At 34.4% G+C, this 26,661-nt stretch overlaps 14 protein-coding genes across 14 annotated transcripts; 7 read left to right on the top strand and 7 right to left on the bottom strand.

The window, feature by feature from the left end:
* Positions 1-10: 10 nt before the first annotated feature.
* PRD1 (metalloendopeptidase) lies at positions 11-2,149 on the bottom strand (the record flags this gene model as incomplete). Its single annotated transcript, XM_022819473.1, has 1 exon — positions 11-2,149. One exon carries the CDS (start codon positions 2,147-2,149, stop codon positions 11-13), a length of 2,139 nt encoding a protein of 712 aa, XP_022673565.1.
* An 824-nt stretch (positions 2,150-2,973) lies between these two features.
* On the top strand, positions 2,974-3,222 carry MIC10 (Mic10p; the record flags this gene model as incomplete). Its single annotated transcript, XM_022819362.1, has 1 exon — positions 2,974-3,222. One exon carries the CDS (start codon positions 2,974-2,976, stop codon positions 3,220-3,222), a length of 249 nt encoding a protein of 82 aa, XP_022673564.1.
* A 529-nt stretch (positions 3,223-3,751) lies between these two features.
* On the bottom strand, positions 3,752-4,096 carry ADF1 (Adf1p; the record flags this gene model as incomplete). Its single annotated transcript, XM_022819251.1, has 1 exon — positions 3,752-4,096. One exon carries the CDS (start codon positions 4,094-4,096, stop codon positions 3,752-3,754), a length of 345 nt encoding a protein of 114 aa, XP_022673563.1.
* A 423-nt stretch (positions 4,097-4,519) lies between these two features.
* On the top strand, positions 4,520-5,479 carry KRR1 (ribosome biosynthesis protein KRR1; the record flags this gene model as incomplete). The annotated part of the gene is made up of 1 exon (XM_022819140.1): positions 4,520-5,479. One exon carries the CDS (start codon positions 4,520-4,522, stop codon positions 5,477-5,479), a length of 960 nt encoding a protein of 319 aa, XP_022673562.1.
* A 379-nt stretch (positions 5,480-5,858) lies between these two features.
* On the top strand, positions 5,859-8,699 carry MRC1 (chromatin-modulating protein MRC1; the record flags this gene model as incomplete). The annotated part of the gene is made up of 1 exon (XM_022819029.1): positions 5,859-8,699. The coding sequence occupies one exon, from the start codon at positions 5,859-5,861 to the stop codon at positions 8,697-8,699; it is 2,841 nt and encodes a 946-aa protein (XP_022673561.1).
* A 47-nt stretch (positions 8,700-8,746) lies between these two features.
* Positions 8,747-10,231, bottom strand: VAC17 (Vac17p; the record flags this gene model as incomplete). Its single annotated transcript, XM_022818918.1, has 1 exon — positions 8,747-10,231. One exon carries the CDS (start codon positions 10,229-10,231, stop codon positions 8,747-8,749), a length of 1,485 nt encoding a protein of 494 aa, XP_022673560.1.
* Positions 10,232-10,359: 128 nt separating this feature from the next.
* Positions 10,360-10,635, top strand: KLMA_10019 (uncharacterized protein; the record flags this gene model as incomplete). Its single annotated transcript, XM_022818806.1, has 1 exon — positions 10,360-10,635. The coding sequence occupies one exon, from the start codon at positions 10,360-10,362 to the stop codon at positions 10,633-10,635; it is 276 nt and encodes a 91-aa protein (XP_022673559.1).
* A 437-nt stretch (positions 10,636-11,072) lies between these two features.
* CHA1 (L-serine/L-threonine ammonia-lyase CHA1) lies at positions 11,073-12,149 on the top strand (the record flags this gene model as incomplete). The annotated part of the gene is made up of 1 exon (XM_022818695.1): positions 11,073-12,149. The coding sequence occupies one exon, from the start codon at positions 11,073-11,075 to the stop codon at positions 12,147-12,149; it is 1,077 nt and encodes a 358-aa protein (XP_022673558.1).
* An 868-nt stretch (positions 12,150-13,017) lies between these two features.
* KLMA_10017 (uncharacterized protein) lies at positions 13,018-13,179 on the bottom strand (the record flags this gene model as incomplete). Its single annotated transcript, XM_022818584.1, has 1 exon — positions 13,018-13,179. One exon carries the CDS (start codon positions 13,177-13,179, stop codon positions 13,018-13,020), a length of 162 nt encoding a protein of 53 aa, XP_022673557.1.
* Positions 13,180-14,779: 1,600 nt separating this feature from the next.
* HMLALPHA3 (mating-type protein ALPHA3) lies at positions 14,780-17,491 on the top strand (the record flags this gene model as incomplete). Its single annotated transcript, XM_022818473.1, has 1 exon — positions 14,780-17,491. The coding sequence occupies one exon, from the start codon at positions 14,780-14,782 to the stop codon at positions 17,489-17,491; it is 2,712 nt and encodes a 903-aa protein (XP_022673556.1).
* Positions 17,492-17,827: 336 nt separating this feature from the next.
* Positions 17,828-18,505, bottom strand: HMLALPHA2 (homeodomain mating type protein alpha2; the record flags this gene model as incomplete). Its single annotated transcript, XM_022818362.1, has 1 exon — positions 17,828-18,505. One exon carries the CDS (start codon positions 18,503-18,505, stop codon positions 17,828-17,830), a length of 678 nt encoding a protein of 225 aa, XP_022673555.1.
* Positions 18,506-18,771: 266 nt separating this feature from the next.
* HMLALPHA1 (transcriptional co-activator mating type protein alpha) lies at positions 18,772-19,551 on the top strand (the record flags this gene model as incomplete). Its single annotated transcript, XM_022818251.1, has 1 exon — positions 18,772-19,551. One exon carries the CDS (start codon positions 18,772-18,774, stop codon positions 19,549-19,551), a length of 780 nt encoding a protein of 259 aa, XP_022673554.1.
* Positions 19,552-19,611: 60 nt separating this feature from the next.
* On the bottom strand, positions 19,612-20,169 carry KLMA_10013 (uncharacterized protein; the record flags this gene model as incomplete). Its single annotated transcript, XM_022818140.1, has 1 exon — positions 19,612-20,169. One exon carries the CDS (start codon positions 20,167-20,169, stop codon positions 19,612-19,614), a length of 558 nt encoding a protein of 185 aa, XP_022673553.1.
* A 2,095-nt stretch (positions 20,170-22,264) lies between these two features.
* KLMA_10012 (uncharacterized protein C11D3.14c) lies at positions 22,265-26,092 on the bottom strand (the record flags this gene model as incomplete). The annotated part of the gene is made up of 1 exon (XM_022818029.1): positions 22,265-26,092. The coding sequence occupies one exon, from the start codon at positions 26,090-26,092 to the stop codon at positions 22,265-22,267; it is 3,828 nt and encodes a 1,275-aa protein (XP_022673552.1).
* Positions 26,093-26,661: the final 569 nt, after the last annotated feature.

The following is a 26,661-nucleotide window of genomic DNA, read 5'->3' as shown; positions in this document are numbered from 1 at the left end:
GAATAAGTATTTATAAGCCCAATTCTTTTAAGAAGGCTTTGTTGTTTGGTTTTCTTCCCAAAAATTCTGTTAAATTATCTTCAATTTCGTACAAACCTCCACGCTTCAAAATGATATCCCTGTATTGCACACCGGCCTCGCTGTTCAATGGGTCCTTAATGAACCTAGTATAGTACATATCAGAGGCGAAAACTTCTGCCCACATGTAACCATAGTAGCCTGCGGAATATGAGTCAGACATAATATGGCCAAATGAGTTAAAGCCCTTGGTCATCATGTCTCCATTATCAATCAAGCAAACTTCCTCTCTTAGATTATTCCACAATTCAGTGACATCCAATTTAGAGAAATCTTTAGTTGTGTGCACTTTCATGTCGAATAAGCCGAAGTGCAATTGTCTTAATGCAAACAAAGCTCCGTTCACATGTTTGGTACGAACTAATGAATCCAAGAGTCCATCTGGAATCTTTTCACCCGTTTCAAAATGTTTTGATAACGATTTTAATTCGGACTTATTCCAGGTCCAAAACTCTAACATTTGGGAAGGTGCTTCAACAAAGTCCCATGGGGTTGCGCCTGGACCATTAAACCTTCCAATTGCATTACCGCCCACAAGATCATGAATACCATGACCTAATTCGTGGAAAAATGTTGTTATTTCGCTATGCTTCAAGAGAGCAGGTTTTTCTTTCGTGGGCTTTGAGAAGTTACAGACTAGAGCAGTAACTGGGTAGGACCTGGAACCATCAGATTTCACATATGACGAGCTAATACCGAAGTTAGCAGCATGGCCATATTTACCCTCTCTAGGGTGTAAATCAAAGTAAATCCAACCAACAAACTCTGGAACTTCATCATCCATTTTCCAAACAGAAAGCTTTTTTACATCTGGATGCCAAGCATCTGTGTTTTCTTCTTCGTTAAATTTCAATTTCAAAACTGTTTCATAGATTTTAAGCATACCTTGGATGGTAGAATCCAAAGGAAAGTATTCAGCAATTTTTTCCTCATCGATTTGGAAATTCTTTTTCAAGTATTGCGTATCGTAATAACGGTTATCCCAGATGTAATACTTCCCATCAAATGGAATACCAATTTCTGAACACTCTTCCTCTTTCAACTTTTTCAAACTTTCAACCTCCTTTTGACCAAGTGGCTTCAATTGCTCTTTTAAATCGGTTAAAAATGATAGAACTGTTTCTTGTTTTTTAGCCATCTTGATATCCAAGTTGTAATTAGCATATGTATCATATTTTAAGAGTTCAGCCAATTCATTTCTTAGTTGAAGGGTTTCTAAGAATAAAGATTCATTTTCAGGAACTTTATTTTGATCGCCGGCGAAAGCTCTCTTCCTAGTTTCTGGATTCTTTGCATACTTTAAAACTGGGAAAATGTCAGGGTACTTGAAAGTCACTTTATACTTAGTTTCACCATTTTCCTCGAAAGTGTTAAATTGTTTTATGACATCTTCCGATACTCCTTCAAGTTCATCTTTTGTGAACGCAATAAAGCCATTTTGCTCGCCAAGATTTTTAGAGTACAATAAAGAGTTGTTAGATATCTTTTTTTTGATTTCTTTCACCTTGTTTCTTTCTTCCTCAGGCAAGTCCAATCCTGCTCTTAGGAAGTCTTTGTGACACTTCTCAACGAACTTATATATTTCAAAGGATTTTTCTTTAAAGATAGCGTCGTCCTTTAGTTGCTTCCAAACGGCATTGAATTGTTTGAACAATTTAAATCTCAATGAGGATTCAATTCCAAAATTTTCAATCAATTCAGTAGCTTTCGTGGAAGCATCTCTCAACTCTTTATCCGCTGAAACATGCTGCAAAAAAGTCAACTGGTTGAATAAAGGTGAGATAGTGTTCTCATGATCAATGTATGGTTTGACGAAGTTCTCAACAGAAGGCTCTGTAATTGACTCTAGCTTATCCAAAAATTCATTTGAAGAGGTAATTGCCTCGTTTGTCTTGTCTATGACCTGAGTAGGCGTAAAATTCCACGAGGGAGCCGCTTGTGGAACAACGAAGTCAGTTTTTGTCATTATAGTTCTTGCCAATGTCACTTGGGGTTGAGCAAACGCTGAATTTGGCCTGCGAACAGTTGAGGTGGCAAAAATATAACCCAATTTACACAAAATCCTGCGCATTAGTGGCGTTTTTGCAGCGATCTTTCAGTTTAAATATACAGAGCTTGATCCAAAAAGTGACAAATCTTTTAGGAAGTACCTTTTTTCCTGTCTTTTTCTGGAGCGGAGCATATTTGACATATTTTTTTTTTTTAATTTGGCAGTCAGGATTTAGAAATATGCGCAGGAGACAAATTGACTTTGTGACGTTCCTAAAAAAATACCAACAAACGAGTTATGCAACCAGCCATCCAGAAGAAGTTACTGCTTACCAATACAAGAAAATTATTATCGCTTGAGAAAGGCTGATCGTGATATCTATTGAATGAGCGCTGAACAGCCAGAAATGTAAACAAAAAACATGTTCTTATAAAGCAAACAATAATGGTATCGTACCATGGCTTGATACAGAGATATTTCCAGCCAATTGCTTGGTAAATACTGTTAACTATGTCAAATCAATAAAAGAACTAGCTAGTAATGTATGTGCCCATTTCCTTCCAACCTGACTATAAGTCAGGGGACTCAAATTAATATGGACTATGGAAGGAGTGAAAAGTTTCCGCCTCGCATATATAACAAAATTACCCGGATAAAAGTTTTGTATGCACTGGAATTACGTTGCGGTACATCTTGAAAATATGATAGCTTGCTTGCCAATTGAATTTGAGAGAAATCGTCTTTTCGGTAATATTTGAAAATGCAAACTACATTCAAAATGTATGAGTTTTACACATTAATACGATTCTTAAACAGTGTTGTATATACACTTTTGTAACGGGTATTGATATCCAGCTGCCAAAATATTGGTGTTGAATAGTAAAGAAGCAAAAACAAATCCATCTATGTCCGAACAAATTCAAACAACTAACTCCGTTCCTTCTATTCTGGACAAAAGATGGGACGTTGTTCTGTCTAACGTTGTAGCTAAGACCGCTTTGGGTGCTGGTGTGGGTATTGTTACTTCAGTTCTATTTTTCAAGAGACGTGCTTTCCCGGTGTGGATTGGTATTGGCTTTGGCTTGGGTAGGGGTTATGCTGAGGGTGATGCTATTTTCCGTACCAATGCTGGTCTAAGAAAGGTTAACGCCTAAAGAGGGGTTTTCGAGTAAATTTTTAAGATTAAAGGAAAGCGAATTCAATTGCGTCGAATCAGGCCGTTTTAATATTTTTCAAGTAGCAGTTGAATCCAAGCTTTGTATACATATAGTTCCTCTTTCTCCAAAATCGTGGGGTTTTTAATAAATGGAATACGACTTTTACGAATTACTGTACTCCCAATAAGATGACCTGGCAACCAGAAATTGGACTAAAACTGCACACATATTCCAAGAACAAAATATATTTAGAGAAGGAAAACTAATGTTCTCCTCCAAGAAATTAGAATAAATTGATATATATTAACGACTAGTTTAATTTATATTTCATCAGATATTACAGAAGATGCCTCTTCTATATTGTGCGTTAACAGTTATATATCATTAATTGAAGGAAACAGCATGTATTATTTATATGGTATTCACAGCTGGCTTCCCATGCTATTTGAATCTAGATTCTCTAATCCAAGAAGGTAATACCGACGTGCGCTCAAATAACTATGGCTAGGCGCATATGCACAAAACTTCATAAAGAAAAGCCCGATATCAGTTCTAGCTGATCCTCAATATTCTTTTCAGTGGCTTTTTTCACTTTATCATGATCTTCTACTATCTTTTTATCCTCTTTGTAATGAAGCTTCATCTTCTGACTTTCAAGACTTGATACAGGATTCAGTTTGGTTTTAACAACAGAGTTAATATCAGTTATTTCCAAGTCAAGCTTGTCGAGTTGCTTTATTTGTAGTTGATTCTGCTTTTTATTCATCTTTCCGCTATTCTTCGAAACGTTCTTCTTATTTATCTTCAGCCTGTTACTGGTGGTCGTTCCCTCCCTTCTGGGTACCTTTACTTTCTCATTCTTCTTTGCCATTTTTTAAATGTATTGTCGTAATATTCACTATTGGTTTCCAATTCTTATATTCGAGTAACCGCAGTTGAGTTGACTAGACTATATTTCGGGAATACTCTTTGCAAGTGCAAGTATGTTGTTTTATTAGCTACATCCCTGCTAAGAATCTAAATCTTCGATTATCTTGCATTAGAAACTAATTCTTGATGTTAAAAAAAGAAATTATTCCATTTTTTTCCAGTACGTGGTGATGAGGGTAGTAAAAGAGTTAGGTTGGTTTAAGATAGCATGTCTTGAAAAAAAAATTGAAAAAGAACTAATCATTATGGCAGGCGATGAGATGAGATGAGATATCGAAAGGAAACGATAAAACAACAGCTAAGTTCTTGTCAGGTCAAGAGTAAGCCTGAGGTCGACAGAGTTCCTGGATAACATAGCTTCAAAATGGTTTCAACTCATAATAAGGATAAACCCTGGGACAGGGATGATATTGATAAATGGCATATTGAAGAATTTAAACCTGAAGACAACAAGTCTGGCCAACCATTTGCAGAGGAGTCTAGTTTTATGACTTTGTTCCCTAAATACAGAGAAGTGTACCTCAAGTCAGTTTGGAAGGATGTAACTAGAGCTCTGGATGCTCACCACATTGCATGTGAATTAAACTTGGTTGAAGGTTCCATGACTGTGAAAACCACAAGAAAGACGTACGACCCGGCCATTATTTTGAAGGCGCGCGACCTCATCAAACTCTTAGCTAGATCAGTTCCATTTCCACAAGCTGTTAAGATCTTACAAGACGATGTAGCGTGTGATGTTATAAAAATCGGTAACTTTGTTTCTAATAAGGAAAGATTTGTTAAAAGAAGACAAAGATTGGTCGGACCCAACGGTAACACACTAAAAGCTCTCGAGCTTCTAACAAAGTGTTACATCCTTGTTCAAGGTAATACTGTATCTGTCATGGGGCCTTTTAAGGGTTTAAAAGAAGTACGCCGTGTAGTCGAAGATTGTATGAGGAATATCCATCCAATCTATCACATCAAAGAATTGATGATAAAGAGAGAGCTTGCTAAGAAGCCAGAACTAGCAGAGGAAGACTGGTCCAGATTTTTACCTATGTTCAAGAAAAGGAATGTGGCCAGAAAGAAGCCAAAGAAGATCAAAGAAAAGAGAGTATACACGCCATTCCCACCTGCACAATTGCCTAGAAAGGTGGATTTGGAGATCGAATCTGGTGAGTATTTCTTAAGTAAGAAAGAGAAAGAAGTAAAAAAATTGCAGGAACGTAGGGAACAGCAAGCTGTTAAACATGCCGAAAAGGAAAGTGAAAGGGCCAAAAACTACATTGCTCCTAAAGAGGAAGAATATAAGAGCACGATTTCAAAGACGGATAACAAATGAATGAAGAAAAGGATATCGTAATAAGTAAGACCTTCGCTTACTGAAGTTTTACGTAAGATAGCACCTTGAAAGGTACTTTAAAACTGCATTTTTAACTCTTATATATACGTACTGTACTTAACTTCAATCACTTATTTTAGTTTCAAAAGTGAAAATTTCATCTACTTTCGAATGGTGAATGTGGTCATTTTCTTATTATTGAAGTTTTTCTTGAATACCTAAAAAAGTACGCGTAAATACATGAAGAACGCGAACAAAGATAATACCAACGAAGAAGAACAATATACAAACATAGCTCTTAACTCTTTACAAACCGTCTAACAACCCTCCAAAAGAACACAGCAATTATACATCCAAAAAATCTCATAAAAATCTCGTCATGGATTTGCTGGATAATTTGGATATATCCTTGAATAAAAGAACAAAATCATATCAAAAAGAGAATGATAAAGATGTTGAAGCTGAACTTGAAATAAATAAGCCTGTTTTGAATGTGGAGAAGTTAGTTGATCGTGTGAAGAATCGATTAGAAGGAGGGAACTCTAATAAATTCACAGCTCTCCGCACAAAAGAACTTGATAACCTGGCTTCTATTGATGATAATATATATGAAGGGGAGCAGATTGATGACGAATATCTATCCATGCACAATGCTCCAAAAAGTCCTAGAGCATCTACCCAAACACAAGTGATAGAAACTGAAAGTACGTCTCAAACCCAAATCATACAACCTGGGCCTGCTGTGACTTACAATGCGCAAACAAATACTCAGCTGCAGGAAACGCAAATATATACACAAGTCATAGAGAAAGAATATAAAAATGGGTATCGGAATAGTATGAGTACCAAAACTCCCCTCAATACAAACTCTATTGATTTACAAAATTTACGAGATAATCAGACTTTCCCCGCAGAAAAATCAGCCCCAAGCTCGTCTTTTCAATTTAAACTTGGTCGTGATCCTGCGTATAGTCTGTTAAGCAACACTACAGGAATTACTGAAAATGTCCATACCACAGAAGTGATACCAACACAGCTGGATACGCAAAATGCCGACACATCTTCAGAACGAGAAGAGCAACAGAAACAAGAAGAAAAGCAAGAGAAGCAGGAAGAGAATAATGAAGAGAATATTAGTAAAAAGAATATTCCCATTGAAACTATCCCTCTAATGATCACCAATAAAAAATACTCACCACAACAATTTATAGATGCTTTTGATGAATCCGATTCTTCCAGTGAATGTAAAACGTCAGACTATGGAAATAATGTTCAAGATAACAAACCGATAAGTAACCATGTTGAAGGATCAAATGACATTTCGATTGCAACGAAGATCAGAAACGAAAATGTTACTATTAAAGCTAGGAACCAAACTGTAATTGAACTAAACTCTTCTTCTGAGTCCGAAGATGATTTTAATTCAATATCAACGAAAGCTGCGTTATTAGTAATAAAAGCTAAAAGATCAAAGAACAAAAAAGCATCTACCACTAGCACTCCTACCCCAAAAACAGATTCTTTAAAGGAATTGTTCACTTCGTTAAAAGTAAAAAATAGAAAACAAATACTTGAACATAGAAAAGAACTCTCTGACAAGAAGGGTATCTCGATTGAAGCTATTGAAAACGAGAAAATTCAAGTTGAAAAGCTCTTGGAACAAGAATTGGAAAGAAATAGAAGAATAAAAATGAAGGAAAAAAGAGAAAGAGAGAAGAGTAAAACTGCCAATCAACTTTCTAACACCTCAGAAATCAATGAATCTGATGTACCCGAGAGTGATGTTATGGAAAGCGACATTAGTCTTTTAGAGGATGACGTGGCTCAGAGTTCTGACCCAGAAGATATTAACGATATGAACACTGAAGATGGTAATATAATAGATAAAAAGAAAATTGTAAATCCTATTATACAGGATGACGAGGACGAAGAAGAAAACGGCAAAGGTGCAAGTGATAGCGCAGATCACATGAATGCGTCCACAAATGGAATTGGAATTAATTTGGGCCATTACGGTGATAATCTCGACTTTACTTCGGCTCAGGAACGTGAAACCGACATTGAAGATGAGCCAATTCCAAAATTAATGATACATTCAAAAAGAAGCTCCCCAGGAAACAGGAAATTGCTTCTAGGAGAGCTCAGCTCATCATCTGAGGAAAGCTCCGACTCATATACCTCTTTAAATGATGAGGAGAAAAAAGAACTTCTTTTAAAAGCCAAACTTAAAAGAAGAGAAGAAGCGAAGTTAGCGAAAAAGCGTAAAGCTGAGCTAAAATCTAGCGGAATCAACAAAATTTTTGAAATGGAAGCTGAAGAATCTGAAGATGAATGGCACGGAGTTGGAGGAGCTGATGGAGAGAATTCTGACGATTATGATTCCGAACTTGACGATATGTTGGACGATATATCAAGAAACAAGTTTGATACAGCTGCAATACGACAAAAACTGGCTGCTGAGAATAAAGAGCTCGATGAAAAGATGATAAACAAAATATTACATGATATTAAAACTGGCGGGTTTCGTAAAAGAGGGAAGGGTGCCCTAGATTTAGAATTATCTGATGATGAGGATGAATTTTTACGTGAATTTAGAGAGAGAAGAAGAGAAGAGATGAGAAGAAAAATTCTTGCAAATCCAGATGGATTGCCTAATAACGAAAAGTCAAAAGCGTTCTTTGAATCTATGATAGAAGAAACAGATAAAACTAATGTTCATACACAACCAAACCATGATCAGGTTGAAGATAACAAAAAGAAACTAATTATATCGGAAGAGTTTGTCCAAAGTTCGTTGTCATTTTTAAGCGCCAAAGATGATGAAATCAATGAATTCAAACTAACAAGAACTACTAAAGGGGAACTAGAAGACTTGGAATCATTAAAGCAAGTAAGTTCCATTAAAGTTATGGAGTCCCCAGACAGCAGACGGAAAAGAACCTATTCTGATGATGTTGACGAGGCGTCCGTCGACTTTAAATTACCTAGTATCATCAAGTCATTCTCATCAAATGCTGATATAAATGACAAATTTAAGACGGGTGTCAAAACGGTGACAGTATCGAAATCTTATAAGGTGGCTGCAGGGTCGAAGTCAGCGGTTACCTTTTTAAGAAAGAAAAGAAAATTGAGGGCTCCAAAGGCTCATGACAGTAAGAAAAGTCTAAATCGCAAATCGACATCCAGCTTGTTTGATTCGAATGCTGATAGCTTCAGTTAGTTTCTAAGAACATTAATTCATGATTGAAATTACGTATAGTTACATAGTTAAAACTTAAACTCGGTATTTAAAGCATCTTGAAGTTCATCATATGATATAGTACATGTCACAAGAGGATCATTCAGCCCGCGAATAAATCTAGTGCCATTGGGCCCAATAACTATAGAACTAGAATGATTATTGGACGCTAATGGTTGCTTGTTTTTTATTATTGATCTCACTCTTGAAGGAGACGTTGTGTTTGGATTTCCTATCTCTTTCGTTACTAAGTTTCCTGAGGTAAACCATTTATTAAAGAATGAAGACGCAAGATTCATTGTCTTCGCAGATTCAAACCAGCTCTTTCTTGAAGACCTTTGAGCATTAGGTGAAGGTTCAATAAGTTGTGTTAGAAGGTCTTTAGACAGACAAGGGGACTCAATAGTGGGTGCGGCTGTTGAATTACAAGTATTCGAACTTATCGTCGCTTTTGAAACAATTAAATTTTTTTGCCATACAAATGGGCTAGTCTGTTTCATATATAACGCCAGTGTGTTTTTTTGAGGTACTTTCATGGAAAGTATACTTTCATGTGAATTATATCTTCTCAAAGTATTTGTTACTTTTTGTTCACCTGTTTTTAGAAGATAATTGGACATGGCAGGAGGGGAAACAGATATAACAGTTTCTTCATCGCTAGCGTCTGTATCTATCTCATCGAACACTGATAGTGATAAGCGGTTCTTATTTTTGAAAAACTCAAAATTCGCAGTCTTTTTTTTATCATTCAAACCAACATCATAAGATTTTGCCATTCGGAGCGTCCTGTTTTCTTTCAAAGTTAACTCTGATTCTATTAATGTTTCTGGAATAGGCGAACCTGGTAATGAGGAAGATCTTTTCAGTCTCTCGATTTGAACCAAATCATTTAGGTCTCTATCCATGAATTTTACTGTCTTTTTTGGGCTTAAAAATGGTAGCTTTCTTCCTAGCCGCAGTTTTTCTTCGTTTTCCTCCTTTACTGTTTGCATTATAGCAGCAGTAAGCTCCACAGAATCCCTATTTCTCTCCACTATTCTCAAAGGCCTCAAAGGCATTATTGAGGATTCTTTACTAGACTGTGATCGTGCAGATTTAGCAGGACTACCATGTGTCCTTGCAAATTCATTCAGGCTTAGTGTTATATCTTGGAATTCATATATAAGATTCTCGAGAGTTTCATACTCAACGCACACATCATTAGGATCCTTCTCTTCATGATGTAGACTTCCTTGCACATGCTCTGCACGTAACTTAAGAGAAGTCAACCTAGCCAAGAACGAATAGTACTCCTGAATCTGTATGAACCCATCTCTGTTGTTAGGATCATACTCGCACATATTCTGCTGGATTGAAAGTTCAAGTTGCATGATCGCCTCATGACACCGAAGCACAAGCCTCTCTGCCACATGTCTCATACCATTCATTGTGTGTGATCGATTAGGTCCCTGTTTAGACTGATAATGCCTTTCAAGCAGATCTCCTTCACCTGCGTGCGTGCTGCGTCTCTGCATATCAAAGTGTCTGTTTCGTAGTGTTATAGATTCTCCAAATCTGAGATATAAGTAAGTTATCTTGTAAGAACTCTTGTGGATAGTTCTATAAAGAAAAGCTTGATATACACTCTGGGTATTGTGAAAAAATGTTTGCAAGTATTCTGGTCATATCAATTGACTTAGATAATGCAATGAAATTACTTCTACTGAGAGAATTCATGATCTATCATTACTCAGAGTCACTGTATCTTCTCATTCATTATTTATTGTTTACATTTTTCAATTTCTTTTCATTTTTCCGTCACATGCATATGCGCGATGCAGTTTTTATTCTGTATTTTCCCTACGATAGGTTCTATGTAAACAAAACCAAAACATTTTTTTTATGGTTCATGTGCTTCCTCTTTTTGGCGGTTTTTTGAAAGTACAGTAGCCTCAGGTGGATTTCTTGATTTACACTTAAGAGACACTTCTAAAAGACCGGGTAACCGCTATAAATCATTTCCAGCATCTTTTATCGATTACTTCAAGAGAAAGGAGATTAAGGGAGAAAACGCGGAGATACATATCCGCAGAGGAATTGTATATGCGAAAACTCAACTGTTCACTTGCTATCCCTTGATAGGTGATTCTGTTGGCAGTTAATTATATGAACAGGAATCGATGAAGACGCACTTGGGGAAAAGAAGTGCTATATAAACAGTTGAAATAATGCGAAAATAATTCTCGTTACAAGGTATCCAAGTAGAGTGGGTCTTTTATATATATGTGAATCTTCTAGGAAAGCTCTTTTATAAATTCCGCTTATACCATCGTTACCTCCAGATACATCATAATTATTGAACTTTTATATTGCTAAATGAATGTACTTAAGATAAATTCATCGTTATTCAACAAAACTCCTTTGCTCCGTCACACTTTCAAAAAGAACTCAGGCCCAAAGATACTCTTAAAATATGAGTTCCTGCAACCAAGTGGAAGTTTCAAGAGCAGGGGTATTGGCCATCTAATATCAAAAAGAGTAGAAGAACTTTATAAAAGGAAACCTGGTATCCAAGGGCATGTATTCGCTAGCTCTGGAGGTAATGCAGGGCTCGCAGCGGCGGTTGCTTCTTCAGAACTTCAAATTCCATGTACAGTAGTTGTCTCTAAAGCTACCCGCCCAAGGTTGGTGGAAAAAATAAAATCTTACGGGGCACGGGTAATTGTTTATGGGAGACACTGGAAAGAAGCAGATACTTACATGAGAGAGAACTTAATGAAGCAGGTTAATACTGAAACTCATGAACCGATATATACTCATCCCTTTGATAATCCACTCATATGGGAGGGTCATTCATATATGGTTGATGAAATTTTAAATTCCCTAAAAAACCTGAATATTTCCGCCGATGAAGTTAAAGGTATAGTTTGCAGCTTTGGTGGGGGTGGCCTATATAATGGCATAATCAAGGGACTTGAAAAGCATAATCTTGCTGAGCAGGTCCCCGTTGTGTGTGCTGAAACAAAGGGAACAGATGTGTTACGTGCTTCTTTAATTGCAGACAAGCTCGTTGAATTCGCTGAGATTAAAAGTTGTGCAACTTCATTAGGTACAGCAAATATATCTAGTGTTGCTTTTGAAAATGTTAAAAAATATTCAAGCAAGTCTGCAGTCGTTAGTGACAAGGATGTCATCGAGACTTGCTTACAATTTTCGAAGGATACGAACATTGTTACAGAACCAGGTTGTGGAGCTACCCTATATTTTGGTTATAACCCACATAGGTTACAAGAAATTTTGGGTACCAAGTTTAAAGAAGATGATTATGTCATATTAATCGGATGCGGTGGCTCCTCGACAAACCTTAAAGAACTTCAAGAGCTATCCAGATCTTTTAATACTCATATTCCTCTTCCGCAAACTCAACCGAACGACGTTCTATATGGTTCATGAATACGGTTTTAATACACAAAATTTGTGGAGTATTTTACAGTTTCAGTAAGATAAAGAGCTTATCAATTATACACATATGCACCGTATATAAATATAAAACGACAAAAACATTTGTCTTCTTTTATGGTGTACATTTGAATACCATTCCTTAATAAAAATATTGACGTATTTTGACCACCAAAGTTTTGTTAGAGTACCTATATATTCCATTTATATAAGGTATAACTAATATATATATTTATGTATGATGATCGACGCATTTTACTTCGATTAAAATAAAAAAAATGAAATAAAAATGAATAAAATAAAAAATAAATTAAAATAAAATAAAAAATAAATTAAAATAAATTAAAAATAAATTAAAAATAAATTAAAATAAACTAAAAAAAATAAAATTAAAAATATAAAGTAAGAAGAATATTTAAAATTCTATAAACATAGTGGTATTTCTATATAGAAAACATGTCCCATAAAAATTTATAGATTCTTCAATCCACAACTCTATATAAAAACAAAATTCTATTATTGTGAGCCTTGTTTCAAATCAATCATAAGGAATAAATGGGAGGTTCTACATCATTGTCTAGGACGTCAGATATATATATATATATATATATATATATGTCAATAATAAAAATATAAGATAGAGATGAGTAACATCAGGGTCGACAATTCCCCATTTGGTAGGTGGATCCATCTCAAAGGTTTCAAGGTAGGCTTTAAAGTAAATATTGTTTCTTTTCCAACTCTTACAGTGTGAATTGACGACTTGTCGAATATCCAAATGTAAATCAGACAGAAGAAGCTGAAGAAAACTTCAGTAAAAAATGTTATAACTAGCACCAATTTTATTTCACTTCTTTATGAATTAGAACAAAGTTAGGATGGACTCTAAGGATTTAATTCTACCAATATCAACATAATTATCCACTTTCAATTCTGATAATAAACATTTTTCAATAAAAAAAATACTTGAGTTTGGGACAATAATCAAAATATATTTTAAAAAATAAAACCAAAAAAAATACATTTACTCTCAATCAGTGTCGAATATTATTTTTGCGTAAAAGGAATATAAGCTCTAGGAAAAGGCCAGATGTGGTTTATAGAAAAAGACACTAGGGTAATTTGATTTTAGCCGCTAAGACTTTATATATAGTTTACCAAGATAATGTACTCTTTAAGTAGCATAACATATAAGATTTTTCAAAATAAAGAACCTAGTATAGTGATCATTCGTAGCCATCTTTTGGTTTACTGTGGTTAGGAGAGTGAGTAAAAGTTTCAAAAGTAGACCAGCCTTTATATTTTAAAAACCTTTATATAGGTTAATAAAGTAACCTGATATGATTTTTATTATATTTATGTATTCGAAAACTTTCAATGAGAGCAACCAAGGTAAAAAAAATGCTTCCACATAAATATAAGCCTGATTCACCTACTTTATTTATATTCTAATGCCCTTTTAAAATATTTTTCAAACATGTTACGAAAGCCTAAAAAATATTCTGTCATAAAACCATTGTGGCAAGAAGAGCTTAAAAAAATTAATATTTATTCAAATATTCGTAACCGCCAATAAAAGAAAATAATGTCTCGAACCAATTTGAAAATAATTACAGAGTTGTAGATCCTGAAGATGAATCGTCATATTTATTGGAGCAATATACAGCGTTGATTACAGGAGTTGTTAATCCGTTGTTTAGTAGACCAAGTTATCCAGAAGTTATATGTTGTGCCTTTGATATTTGTGCCGTGTCGTTATCAAATAGAGTAGTAAGTTATTTGGTGGATGGTTTACTAGAAGTTGCTGAAAATAAACCTATCCTTAAAATTGGAGCTTCAGAATTCCCTTTAAATAAAAAACAACTCCAGGTGAAGCTTAGTATATTAAGAGCATGGGCAAATACCAAGGGCGATTTTGTTAAAGAGTACCTCAATGTGCTAGTACCATTGTGGATCATAACAATCCGTGAACATTACTCTCCAGAGATAGTCGATTCCCTCTGTGCACAAGATCCATCAATCATCAATAACTTTGACCTAGAAGGGTTTGTGTTTGTGATGTTCGGAGAGATACTGCCTTGATTATATATTTATTATATTTTATTTATTATATTTTATTTATATGTAAAAGATTTATTTTTGATTAAAAATAAAAGGACTAGTTAAATTCACTTCCTCATGCCATACGATTGTTAACTCATGTCTCTAAGTTAGTTTGTCATAATTCAATTTTGAGGTTTTGAATTTTGTGGTCCTTAGATCTGTATTTCCTTTTACTCTTACGCCCTTAGCTTTAGTCGCGAATATCTTTTTTTTTTTTTTTATTTTTTTGAGAACCCAGGATTCGCGTCTTTTTTATGAATGATTCGTTGTCACTTTACTAGAAAATTGGCGTCAAGCAGATTAAATGTGAGAAGAGATCATAATAAACAATACTTCTCAGTCATATAAATAAATAAACCAGTATTCAAGTATTTATTAAGAATTATCCAACCTACAAAAACATTTAGTGTGTTGATCCAGTCTTTGAAACAATGCCTCTTGCAAGAACAATTTTAGAGAAGTGAGTAAGCTTTACTAAAAACACAGAAAGTACATTTTATTAACGCCAAAGAACTAAAGAAATGACACAAGTAGATATATCAAAATGGATAATCCATCCAAAAGGATCCTTTGAATTTGAAGAGAGGAAGAAAAGATTGAGAGAAGAAAGACAGAAAAAATTACAAGAGGTTAAAAGAGCAAACATAGTTCATAACGATCCCAATTTTCAACATTTTAAGAATTGGCTTTTGAAAAACGGTGGTTGTGGAGAATATATTAACATATATGAATTTGATTTCCAAGATGATCAAAATATTAGTGACACTTTTAAGGAAACATCGGAAAACTACCTTCATCCTTTAGAAACTGACCCATTTAGCAAATACAATGCTGACATCAAAACTGAACCCTTTCTTAATGAAAAAATATCTGACAGTTTAGAAAAACAGGTTGAAATATTTCAGTCTGTTAATGAAAAAAACATATTTCGTGAAATAAAGACAAAAGACAATAAACTAATTGAAGAGTGCAAATGTATTAGAGAGCAGTTATTAGAAATTATTAGAGAGTGTACTGGATACATCTTTGTGAGAGGATGGTCTGGTTATCGAGTGAATACCCTGATATTCAAATCTTATTGTAAACAAGATAAAGGTTACCAAGTTTTGAAGCCAAGAGAAAAAGTTAAAAAGCAACATGATCCCGATAACTTAAAACAGTTTAGTTGCTCCTCAACCTTTTCAATTCACTTTAATATTAAAAGAAAAACAGTCAAACTTAGCTTCTGTCATAAAATGAAGCATGATATACTACCTGTTACCAAAATTCCTTCTTCATTAAAGCAGTTCATATCCACCAATTTGTGTTTTACTGCAAGGGAATGTTTTGAAAGCTTAAAAAGAACCCCAATATATGCAGAGTTTGTCAAGAGTTTTGACGCCAAAAATATAGTTAAAAAGATTTGGAAAGAGGTGTCGGAATCACAATGGAACTTAGATATAGATTCTACTACAAGTGCTATTAAAATATTAAAACGTTTTGAAGACACAGGGGAGGTTTCTATTTTATCATGTGTTAACGATGATTCGGAAACGAAAACAAGTTTGAATAAATCAAAACCACTTGCCTTTATATATGAAAAAGTTTTACTTCAGATAAAGGAAGAAGTACGTGAAATAGTAATTGATTCGACTTTTTCCCTATCCACTGATTTCAGACAGTATTTTGTTGTAGTTGCTAACTTCTTCGGAAAAGGAGTACCGGTTGGTTTCATGGCCACAAAGACAAATTATATTGACCAATTAACAGTTTCATGGTTTCTAAAAAATATTTTAAAACGTTTACCAAATGTAAGGTGTATTAATAGTGATTGGTCATTAGCTGAAATTAAGGGAATAAAATCACTTGGCTATTATAATCAAATTTGCCTGTTCCACACTCTGACGGCAATTAGATGTAGAAGAACAGCCTCTAAAAATTCACTTATTCAAACTTATTCTAAACAACTTTTCAAAGATCTTTTTTCTTTTCCTTGGGTAGATCAAAAGAAGTTTGATTTATCAATATATGATATGAAGTATCTTGAAAAAATTACTGAAAGTCAGGCACGTTCAATAATTAAAGTTGTAAGGCTTGCAATTTGTGATCACATTTTATTCCATTCCATTGGAAAAAAGCAAATATTTAACAAGAGTGACAGTGATAATTTAAAAATTTACAAAGTCTATGAGTATCACCTCAGGAGAATTTATGAATTAGTAGTCGAACGTTTTTCCCTTCCTTGCTTTTTTTGCTATTTGTTCAATCAATATTACAACTTTACCTCTTTCTGTTTAATGAGCCGAGTTGGAAAACCAGATTTTTTTTCCAACCTCAGAACGTCAATGATGTGTGAGAGTTATTTCAATCAACTTAAATCATGGAATCTATCTGGTTCAAAAAACTATAGAATTGATACATTTGTTTACATTTTGTTACACAAAGATTTACAAAAGATAAAGGGAAATGTCAAAACAACTACAAAATTTGAACAAAAATATGATTCCACAAATTTAGTACATCAGCATAACAAAAACCTCCCAACATGGAGGAAACAATGGGTTATAGAATGGAAGAGTTTAAGCAGGGAAAGACAGAGAAAAGATTCTCAAATGTTAGAAAAAGAATGTGAACATTATGGAACACAATTGAAAAACTGGCTTTGCAGTTGCGATAGCTCTATATTAAGCCCTTCATCAAGTTGTTTACATCTAAACTTCTTATACTCTGTCTTATATCCAAATTATCATGGGTTTGAACTTCAGAGATTTGGGAAAAGAGGTAATGGCCTTCCATTAATTAAACACAAATCTCTAGAAGAAAACTATCAACCAGATAAAGGATCCATGCTTTCCTTATCAGATGAAATCCAAACGAATAGTTCATTTGAGTATTTGACATCTTCAATAGAGGAAGAACAGGCTGAAAAGATGATATTAGAGACAGAATTTACACTCTCTTCTGATATTGCCGATACTACAGAGGATAGTGAAGCTGAGAGAGATCTAGAAATTTTCAAATTCTTTCTTTCTGATGAAGAAACAAAATCTGTAATATTGCAATCTCCACAGTTTAAGAGCATAATTTATGAAATGACTTATGTCATAAAACGTAAAAAAGAAGAGCCTAACTGGAGACCAAAAACCAATTCACCAGAAAAAGGTTTTAAACATCAAGCTTGGATAAGAAGTCTCAAATACCACCAATTATATATTGATGTGAAAACAGAAGGTAGTATGCCCCTTCCTATATAATGTATAAATTCAATTCTACTATTCACTTCATAACCATCAACGGTTACTGAATTTTTTTGAGTGTATTTTCAACTATGTTGAAATGGGCCTATCTTTGTCAGTTATAGGATTCCCCTAATATTAAAATCTATCTAACTAACATCCGTACACCTTTGATGTCTTACATGACAATCAAGTATGAGGCAGTAAAATGTCCCTGTTTTGTTATGTCAGTGTTTTGATGGCTTAAAGAAAATATTAGGTGCAGTGAACGTATCATTTGATCATAATTGCACTTTAGTACAGGTAATAATCATGGTTAAGAATTTGAAGCGGAATACTATGTAGCTAATATATTTATTGTTGTCTAAAAATATTCTTTATATCCAACGATACCCTGGAATTTTTATCTTTTCTTCTTCTATTTGCTACCCAATTTTTTATTTGTGTTTTATTGAGACCAGTGTTACATTCTAAATAATCCAAATGATTTGACGTAAGATATGGACTATTTCTATTGCATTCATACCAATTTTCAAGTAATTTTATACTCTTTTTTGGGAATCTATTCTTCTTTCCTACTTTATTTAAAGTTGGATTCAAATGTTCTGAAGAAAGAATTCTAAATTCTACAGTGTTTGTGTTTTCTGACCTACGTTCCTTAAAACTTTCAACTTTGGATAAAATATTATTTTCCAATAATGATATTTTCTGTTTCTCCTGTAGAACAATAAGAAGACATAATACCGAATTGAAAACGTTTTTCGAAATGATAGTATTAAATTCTCCTCCTCTTCTCTCGTAGATTAATGTTTGCCTTATCTTTTTTACAAAGTCATCTATCTCAACACAGTTAGGTTGAATAAAGACTTCTCTGCTCAATAAAATAAGTTGAAACACTCTCTTAAATTCTGTTAAGAGATTTTGTATTGTCCTGTCAAGTTGGCTTTGTTTGTGTTCTATTTCGTAAGTTTTATAGAAGTGTTCTCTGGGACTTTCAGGGTTCAGTAACGACTGAACAGGTATCTTTGACATTGCAGTTGTTTTTGACCTTTTTTGATGTTTTATTATGTCTTGCTATTATCAAAGTAATATACTTATTTTACTTCTTTCAGTTTAAATGTCTTTATATTCGTTTTTTTTTTTTTTTTAGACATGAAACCTTCTTGAGGCTGCAATGACAGTTTTATATAAATAGGCAAGAGATTAAAAGACTGAAACTTTTAGGGTCCCTCTGAATATATATCTATGTGTAAGAAGTAAAGCCAACCAAATTGTGAATAAATACATCAAATAACAGTATGAAATCCAAAGCACCAACTTTTAAAGTTACTATTACAAAACATAACTCTACAATAAAGAAAAGTTCAAAAAAGAAGACTACTTTAAGTCCAAAAAAGATAATCCAAAGCTCAGGATATAGGAAACATGAAGGAGTAAACCTCTACATGTCAAAGTCTTACCCAACTTCAATCCCCGACCCACCGCAGTCGTTAATATCTTATCTAAAAAAAAAGTTAACCAACGTTGATGCAAATGAAATAGTGGGAACACTAATATCTTCCAACGAGCTGGATTCAAGACCCAAAAAAAACAAACCCAAAAGACAAATAAATGATTTTATAGCTTTCAGAAGTTATTATTCCAGAATATTGAATGGCCTTGTTTCTCAAACAGAGTTATCTTCAATAATATCCAAACATTGGACTGTTGATAAACAGACCAGAAAGATGTGGGAAATTATTGCACAAGAATATAATTGTGATAGGACAAATAATAATTTTTTTGAATGGTTGAGAAATAATTATGTTATTAATAAGGACTGGCTTTTTGAAATAATCAAATTTGATGATTACATGGTTTTAAAATCACAAAAACCATATATTGAAAATATATATAAAACTGGTCACAAACAAGTTTTGGATTTCTCCAGTGAAGTAAAAGAGTCAGAAGGAAATGGAAACAATCAAATAGACTTCTTTGTCGACCCAATATTTTTGGATTATGAATTATCAACTGAAAACTACGACAAATTCAACCTTGCATTTCCTGACACTCAAACACTAGTAAATACCATTTAACAAAATAATATTGCGATACGTTATATATATAAAGCATTCCTTTTTTATTATTAGAATGCATCAAACTTCATCACTATCACCATATCTGTAACTATATTGTCTAATTTTAAGCTTTTCCTGGAACGCAATGTTGGCGTTTATCACGGAATCGGTCTGCTTTGCCGAGGATAAGCATCGCAAGAAGTCTTCTGCTATGGTCTGCATCTCCTGTGGGCAGCGGAGCAGTAGTGAGACAAACTCGGGCAGAATATTGACTATGGTATTGATATCACCATCGATGAAGGCATTGGAAAGATCGGTGGCAAGGTCTGACACATCAAGAGAGGCGATCGGATCCTGGAGCGATTTGATACTCGATTCAACTAGACTTTTCAATATCATGCCGCTTCTGTCTATGCCCTTGCCCTTACTTTTAGCCTCTTTCTTTAAGTCACTGACTTCGTTTCTTGAATCATTTAAGTCATCTTGAAGTTTCTTCACTTTTTTTAGAACATTCAAATGCTCCTGACGTAACTGGGAATACAATTTGGCCAAAGATTGGTATTTTTCTTTGAATTCTTTTTGAGCTTCTAGTTCTGACTCCAACTCTTGAACACGTTTATCATATTGTTCCAGCATAATTTGGTCCCTTTCGTACTGTTGCTTTAAATTTACTCAACATTTTCTCTTTGGTACAAAACTTTCACTTTTTTTTTTTTTTTTTTTTTTTTAAGAAGGTCTTATTTTTTCGAAAGCGCTTAAAACACTAAAACTTAAAATGTCAAACATATATGTCTCAGATTCTAAAATATCACCAAGTACGAACCATTTCGATCATGTTATACGAATAAAGTAGTACTTGAAATAGAATATGATGATTAAAATGAAAATTAAGATGGATTTATTCTGTTTTGACACAACCAGAACATATAAACACTGACTTTCAATTACGTACCACAGCAAAGAAAAAAAAAAAACTTGTACGAATAAATGTTTGGCCGCCTACTTCTATTTGTTGGACTGGATATTCCTCAGTATCGGTAGTAGGGACCTTAGAAGGGACGTTAGTAGAAATAATGTCGTTGGATGCCATTTTTGACTTGAAGCTGTTGGACTAATTAATTGGTAATTGAATTGTTGGATTCACTAGATAAGTAAGTATTTACTGTTGTTCTCCTTGGTTTCTTCTGACTTGACTCATATTAGAATATTAGTTAAGTCGTCAATTCAAGTTGGAGAATTGGATGAAGAAACCTTCTACTTATATACTTTTTGGAATGAATTCATTTATCAAATGCTTTAGCCTTGAACCTAGTATATCTAGGCTTTAGCCTCAGCTTTTATAATTGATATAGTATCAACGTCGGTGGAAGTCCAGGATCAACAGAAGTTAAAAAACCTATCCTAAAATATTAATGTATTTATTCCCCCAATGTTTATCTCTACTTTTTTAATCTTTCCTTTCTCAATTGTTAATTTTCTTCCTGAATGTTGAAAATATCCTTTAAATTAATATATATATATATTTGTTAGTTTTCATTAGAAAATTTAAAAATATTGTCACATAATGTATATCACGTGCAAATGAAATTGGATCTGTTTTTTATTTGTTTAGAAAGTTAAGTGTTTAGTAACATATTGTGTCAACCATCTTTTCTTAGAATTCTGCCTTTCGAATCATCTGTTTTCGGTAAGGTAAATAAGAGCTGCATTTATACCTATCACAGGAGATTTTTTTAATATACTAGCGAAGAGCACTTTTAAAATTCATGGGATATATTCAATTACAAGGTAAAATATTATCTTCAACAATTGAAAAAAATGAAAATTGGAAAATATAAAATGAACAAGAGCCGAAACCACTAGCGAGCCCTAGATTAACACACTATTTTGGCTTGTATGAATGATTTAAAGTAAATAATACATTTCACCTGATTGTTTGTTATGTTGGACTCGTTTTTGCTCAGTATTGGTAGTAGACTTCTTCGACTGGAACTTATTATGATTTATACCATTGATTGCCCTTTTGAGTTGAACCAAATTGTTAAAGTAATAAAATGATAGTACAAGCTTGAATTAAAATAATTATTTACCGATATTCTCCTTGATTTCTTCCATATGACGTACAAATTAATGTATGGTAAGTCTTCCATTCAAATTGTAAGGAATGGAAAAAGATACCAATTATTTAAAATGTTATTAGAAGCGGAATAATGGCCCAACTATTTACTTACAAAGTATTACAGATTTAGTATATTCTTTTACAATTGATATGGTTTATAGCTCCCAAAACCTAACCATATGATCTGCATGATCGAAATTACTTTTCAAGTCTTCTGACGTGTCAAACTAAAAGTGCGACGAATGTTGAGTAATCAACCTTTATCACACTAAAAAATATGAGAAAAAAATTCAATAATTTTATGATACCTTTGAAATATATAAGAAAAAGAAAGAAAGATTGGTGTTAATAGTTAGAGAAAAATCAATGACGAAAGCATTCACAATTCACCTATTTAGAATATCTTGAGAAAATTAAGATTGCCTATTGTTTTTGAAGATTGGCGATAGAACGCAAAACAACATGTACTTATAATTAAAAGACAAAAAAAAAAAACATCCTATATTGATCCATAAAGTGAGAAAAACCTCAAACCACCGGCGCATCTGCTTTTCTAGTGCTAGTAGACAAGTTTTTCAAAGCTGTTATATTCTAAACATCAACTTATATAGATTATGTTGGAAGACCATAGCCACCACCTCCAGGGGTATTAATCTGAACACGGTCACCAGTAGAAACATGAAATATTTCTTTGCTACCAATTCTTGTTTTCGCGTATGATCCATCCTCTTTCTTCCTGAACCAAAAGTTCAAGCCTCTGGCTCCATCTTCGCCCCCTTCGAGTCCGTACGGTGCAAAAACTCTCCTCTCCGATAAAATAGACACCCTAAGAGGTATTCTTGCTTCAATTTCCCTCACACATCCATTCCCACCATAATATCTTCCCTTTCCACCACTGCCTTTTCGGATTTTCCATTCTGTTATAATAACTGGTGTTCTCGCTTCAATTATTTCAATATCAGTTGTTCTAGTATTAGTACAGTGAACATTGCATGCGTCAGCACCACAACCCCAAGGACCAGCACCAACTCCTCCTCCTATGGCTTCAGCATAAGTAAAACCTTTTTGTGTCTCTCCTGTTAATGGATCCTTCCCCCCAGTTCCAAAACCAAAACTATTTGCGCATCCTTGAGATGCTGCACATGATCCAAAGGCTTTGAGAATCACATCGGTTATTCTTTGCCCCGATATAGTTGAGCCACATACAGCTACAAATTCTGTTGGATTCAAAATACTTCCTTTAGGAATGTTGAATGTACAAGGAGCTAAACAACCCTGATTAAGGGGTATATCTTTATCAATAAGACAACGTAGAACATAAATAACACAAGAATAGGTAATAGATGGAGGCGAGTTCATACATCCATAAACTTCTTCCCCTGTTCCTTCGAAGTCAAAAAATGCTTCCCCTTTCTCACCATCTATTTTGATTTGTACTTTAATTGGGGTACCATCATCAAAATAATCAACAGCAGAAATGATTTTGTTACTATTGATACGTGCCTGGTTACGTAGGAAGTCACGAACCACATTTTCGGCATTTTTTCGTATAGATTTCATATTATATTCGACCAAAGGAAATCCATACTCCTTTATCAAGTCGTAGAGTAAATTAATGCCTCGCTGATTTGCACTTACTTGAGCTTTTAAGTCACTAATATTATTTTCAATATTTCGAGTTGCACTGGATCCTGTAAATTTTGCTGGAATTTCAAATAGTTCTCTTATTCCATCTTCATCGAAAGCGCCTTCTTTAACAACTTTGAAACTCTTGATTGAAACACCTTCTTGCCATAATTCTTTTGAATTAGGAATCATTGCCGTTATTCCAATACCTCCAATATCTTGATGATGTCCCCTACTGGCAACATAGAAAACCACCTCGTTTTTGTCAAAAACAGGAGTAATAACAGTCAAATCGGGGAGGTGTGTCCCTCCGGCTTCAGGGTGGTTACTAAGGAGCACATCACCAGGTTTTAAACGACCTTTCCATAGTTTATGCTGATATTCAATAGCATATTGCATAGAACCTAAATGCACGGGAATATGGGGAGCATTTGCCACAAGGCCACCATCTGAACTAAATATTGCACAAGAAAAATCAAGCCTCTCTTTGATGCTTGTGCTAATGCTTGTTCGTTGTAAAGTTCTACCCATTTGTTCAGCTATGCCCATGAACCTATTTCCAAAAACACTAAGCATTGCAGGATTATCAATTTCGATTGAGCCTAACTTCTGAGTACTTAAATCCCCCTTTTCAGCGTTATTACCAATCTCGATAACTATATAATTAGCCGTCAAAATAGCTGTACAACCTTCTTCAACTAAAAGTGTCTGAGTTTCAGTTGTAAGAAGAGCGGGTCCTTCAATAACCATTCCATCTTTTAAGTCCTTCAAATGATAGAGATTAGTGACTGTGGGATGTTTCCCAAAATATATGCTTTGTTGTCCAGACGGAACTGGTTTGATAAGTCCGTTTTTCCTATATTGCTCGACTTCTGCTTTGTAATTATAATCGCATTTGTCCGAATCAGCTTTTAAAGAAGATTTGACTCTGATATAGTTAACCAAAACGTCAGTGCTGAGGGGAGGAAGAAATCCAAACTCTCTTTTGTGCGTTTGAAGAAAAGACTTTACCACAGAAGAATAATCAGATTCATCCTTGATGAAAATCTGAATAATAGTGTTTGAGCCTTTAAATCTGAGACCAACACTTTTTTCAACAAGAGGCTTCACAGTATCTTCACTATAAGTTCCTGAAGTAAAGCAAGCGGAACACTCGACAGACATCTCTTCTAGCTTTTTCTGACAATCTTGAAGCGTTTCAGGCAAGAACTTTTGATCGTAAGGCCTTTTAAGTTCATTAGTCTTTTCTGCAAGGGCCATCCCGTATGATGAGAGGATCGAAGAATATTTATGCTGCACCACAGTTTTTATACCTAATATTCTTGCAACTGCGCAGCAATGTTGACCTCCAGCCTCCCCAAAAGCAGCTAATATATGATCGTTTGTAGAAAATCCCCTTGCTTCAGATATTTCTCTAATACTTCTAGCCATCTTTTCATTAGCCACTTCGAGAAACCCAATTGCCACTTCGTGTTTGGTGAAGTTTGTTTTCAACTCATAATTGACTTTATCTGTTAGTTCTTGGAACATAATTTCCGTAACATTTTGATCCAATGGCTCATTGGCATTAGGACCGAATATTCTTGGAAATTGATCTAACTCAAGCCTCTTAAGAACTAAGTTAGCATCCGTGATAGTCAACGGCCCGCCTTTTCTATAACATGCAGGACCCGGATTTGAACTAGATGATTCCGGTCCAACATGGAATAACCCATTTTCGAATTTCAAAACACTACCTCCCCCAGCCGCAACAGTATGAATTTGTAGTTGAGGAGCCACAACATCTACTCCTGCTATTTTGTTTTCATATATCACTTCTAACTGGTGATCAAATCTACATACATCAGTTGAAGTCCCCCCCATATCAAAGCCCAAAACAGGTGTTTTGCCATCATAAGAAGTTTTTGCAAACCCTACTGCACCACCAGCAGGTCCTGAAAGAATTGAATTTAACCCATTAAGATCTTCTGCCTTGACTAATCCTCCATCCGATTTCATGAAATCTATTATCGGGGGATTTTTAAAAGCATCGGAAAACCTTTTGACATACTTTTGGATGGTAGGAGTTAGATATGCATTAATACAAGCAGAGTTCCCCCTCTGAAGTAAGCCCATAGATGTAGCAAGTTCTGAAGAAAGAGAGATATATTCATAACCTATTTCGGCTGCAATGTGCTTAATTTCTTGTTCATGTTTATCATAGATAGACGAGTGTGCTAAACACACAGCTATATTTCTGTATCCTTTTCGGTAGAACTCTTCCAGTTTCTCTGTCGTCTTTCGAATATTTAATTCTTTGAGAACCTTAATATATATGCCTGACTTAGTCAAGAAAACCCGTTCTTTTTCATCGTGACAAATTTTAGTCTGATTGGGATCATCACTAGAATTTTCAATTGTAACTCGTTCTTCAACTTCAAGAATTTCCGTGTATAGAGGAGTAGGCTTTTTAACATTTAGGTTGAATAATTCTGGTCTTGCCTGTGTTCCAATCTCCAAAACATCTCCAAGATTTTCAGTTGTCACATACAAAAATTTATCACCTTTTTTCTCTAAAAGAGCGTTTGTTCCAACGGTAGTACCCATCCTTATCCATTCGATAAGTGATCCATCTAATTTGGTACCTTTTGGTATTTGATCACCAGAAAATACTTCCATTACACGCCTTACCCCCTCAGTTGGAGCATCTTCATAGTTAGAAGGATCTTCAGAGAGGAGCTTAAAAATAATTTCTTCCTTTCCAGGTATTTTTGCCCAAACGTCAGTAAAAGTACCACCCCTATCAATTGCTATTTGAAGTTTTGGATCTTTCATTTTTTTAGCTTCTGCACGCCTGCTTTATGTAACAACAGTCTTGAAGTTTAGATCCATTTAGACTAAATCTATAAAGGGCTATTTAATGTCCATGTCCTTTTTAAATCTTTTTTTTGAATCCCGGCTTTTCATTCTTCTCAAATAGACAACCAATTAGAGATATTATTTAGAAGGTTTGGCTGCATAAAAGCACCTACATTGATCGTTAAATCCCCATCTACTTAGGCCAGCGTTCGCTTAACTGATGACATAACGTACGGTGTCTTATCCAAAGACAGCCACCCAGGGCTGTAATATTTGGTTGTCATTGAACATTGAAGCTTTGTTTTTTTTTTTTTTTTTTTTTTTTTTTTTTTGTATTATATTCGGTATCTTTGATGAAGCTGTTTTTAAAATTATCGGTGTCTTTTGATAAGACACCGATAGATAAGTATTTTCTGAGAATTTGCAAAGGGTTTTTGGGATTTTAAACCGGAATTATCACTATTTTAGGCACAATAACATTCCAACAAGGGGTTAGAGGTCAACTTTAGATTACCATTGTTGTGGAAATAGAACCTCTTTAAGGA

This window comes from Kluyveromyces marxianus, chromosome 1 (assembly GCF_001417885.1).
Source record: "Kluyveromyces marxianus DMKU3-1042 DNA, complete genome, chromosome 1".
Classification (NCBI taxonomy): domain Eukaryota; kingdom Fungi; phylum Ascomycota; class Saccharomycetes; order Saccharomycetales; family Saccharomycetaceae; genus Kluyveromyces; species Kluyveromyces marxianus.
Note: the sequence above shows the minus strand (reverse complement) of the source record. Positions and strands in the feature narration are given on the sequence as shown.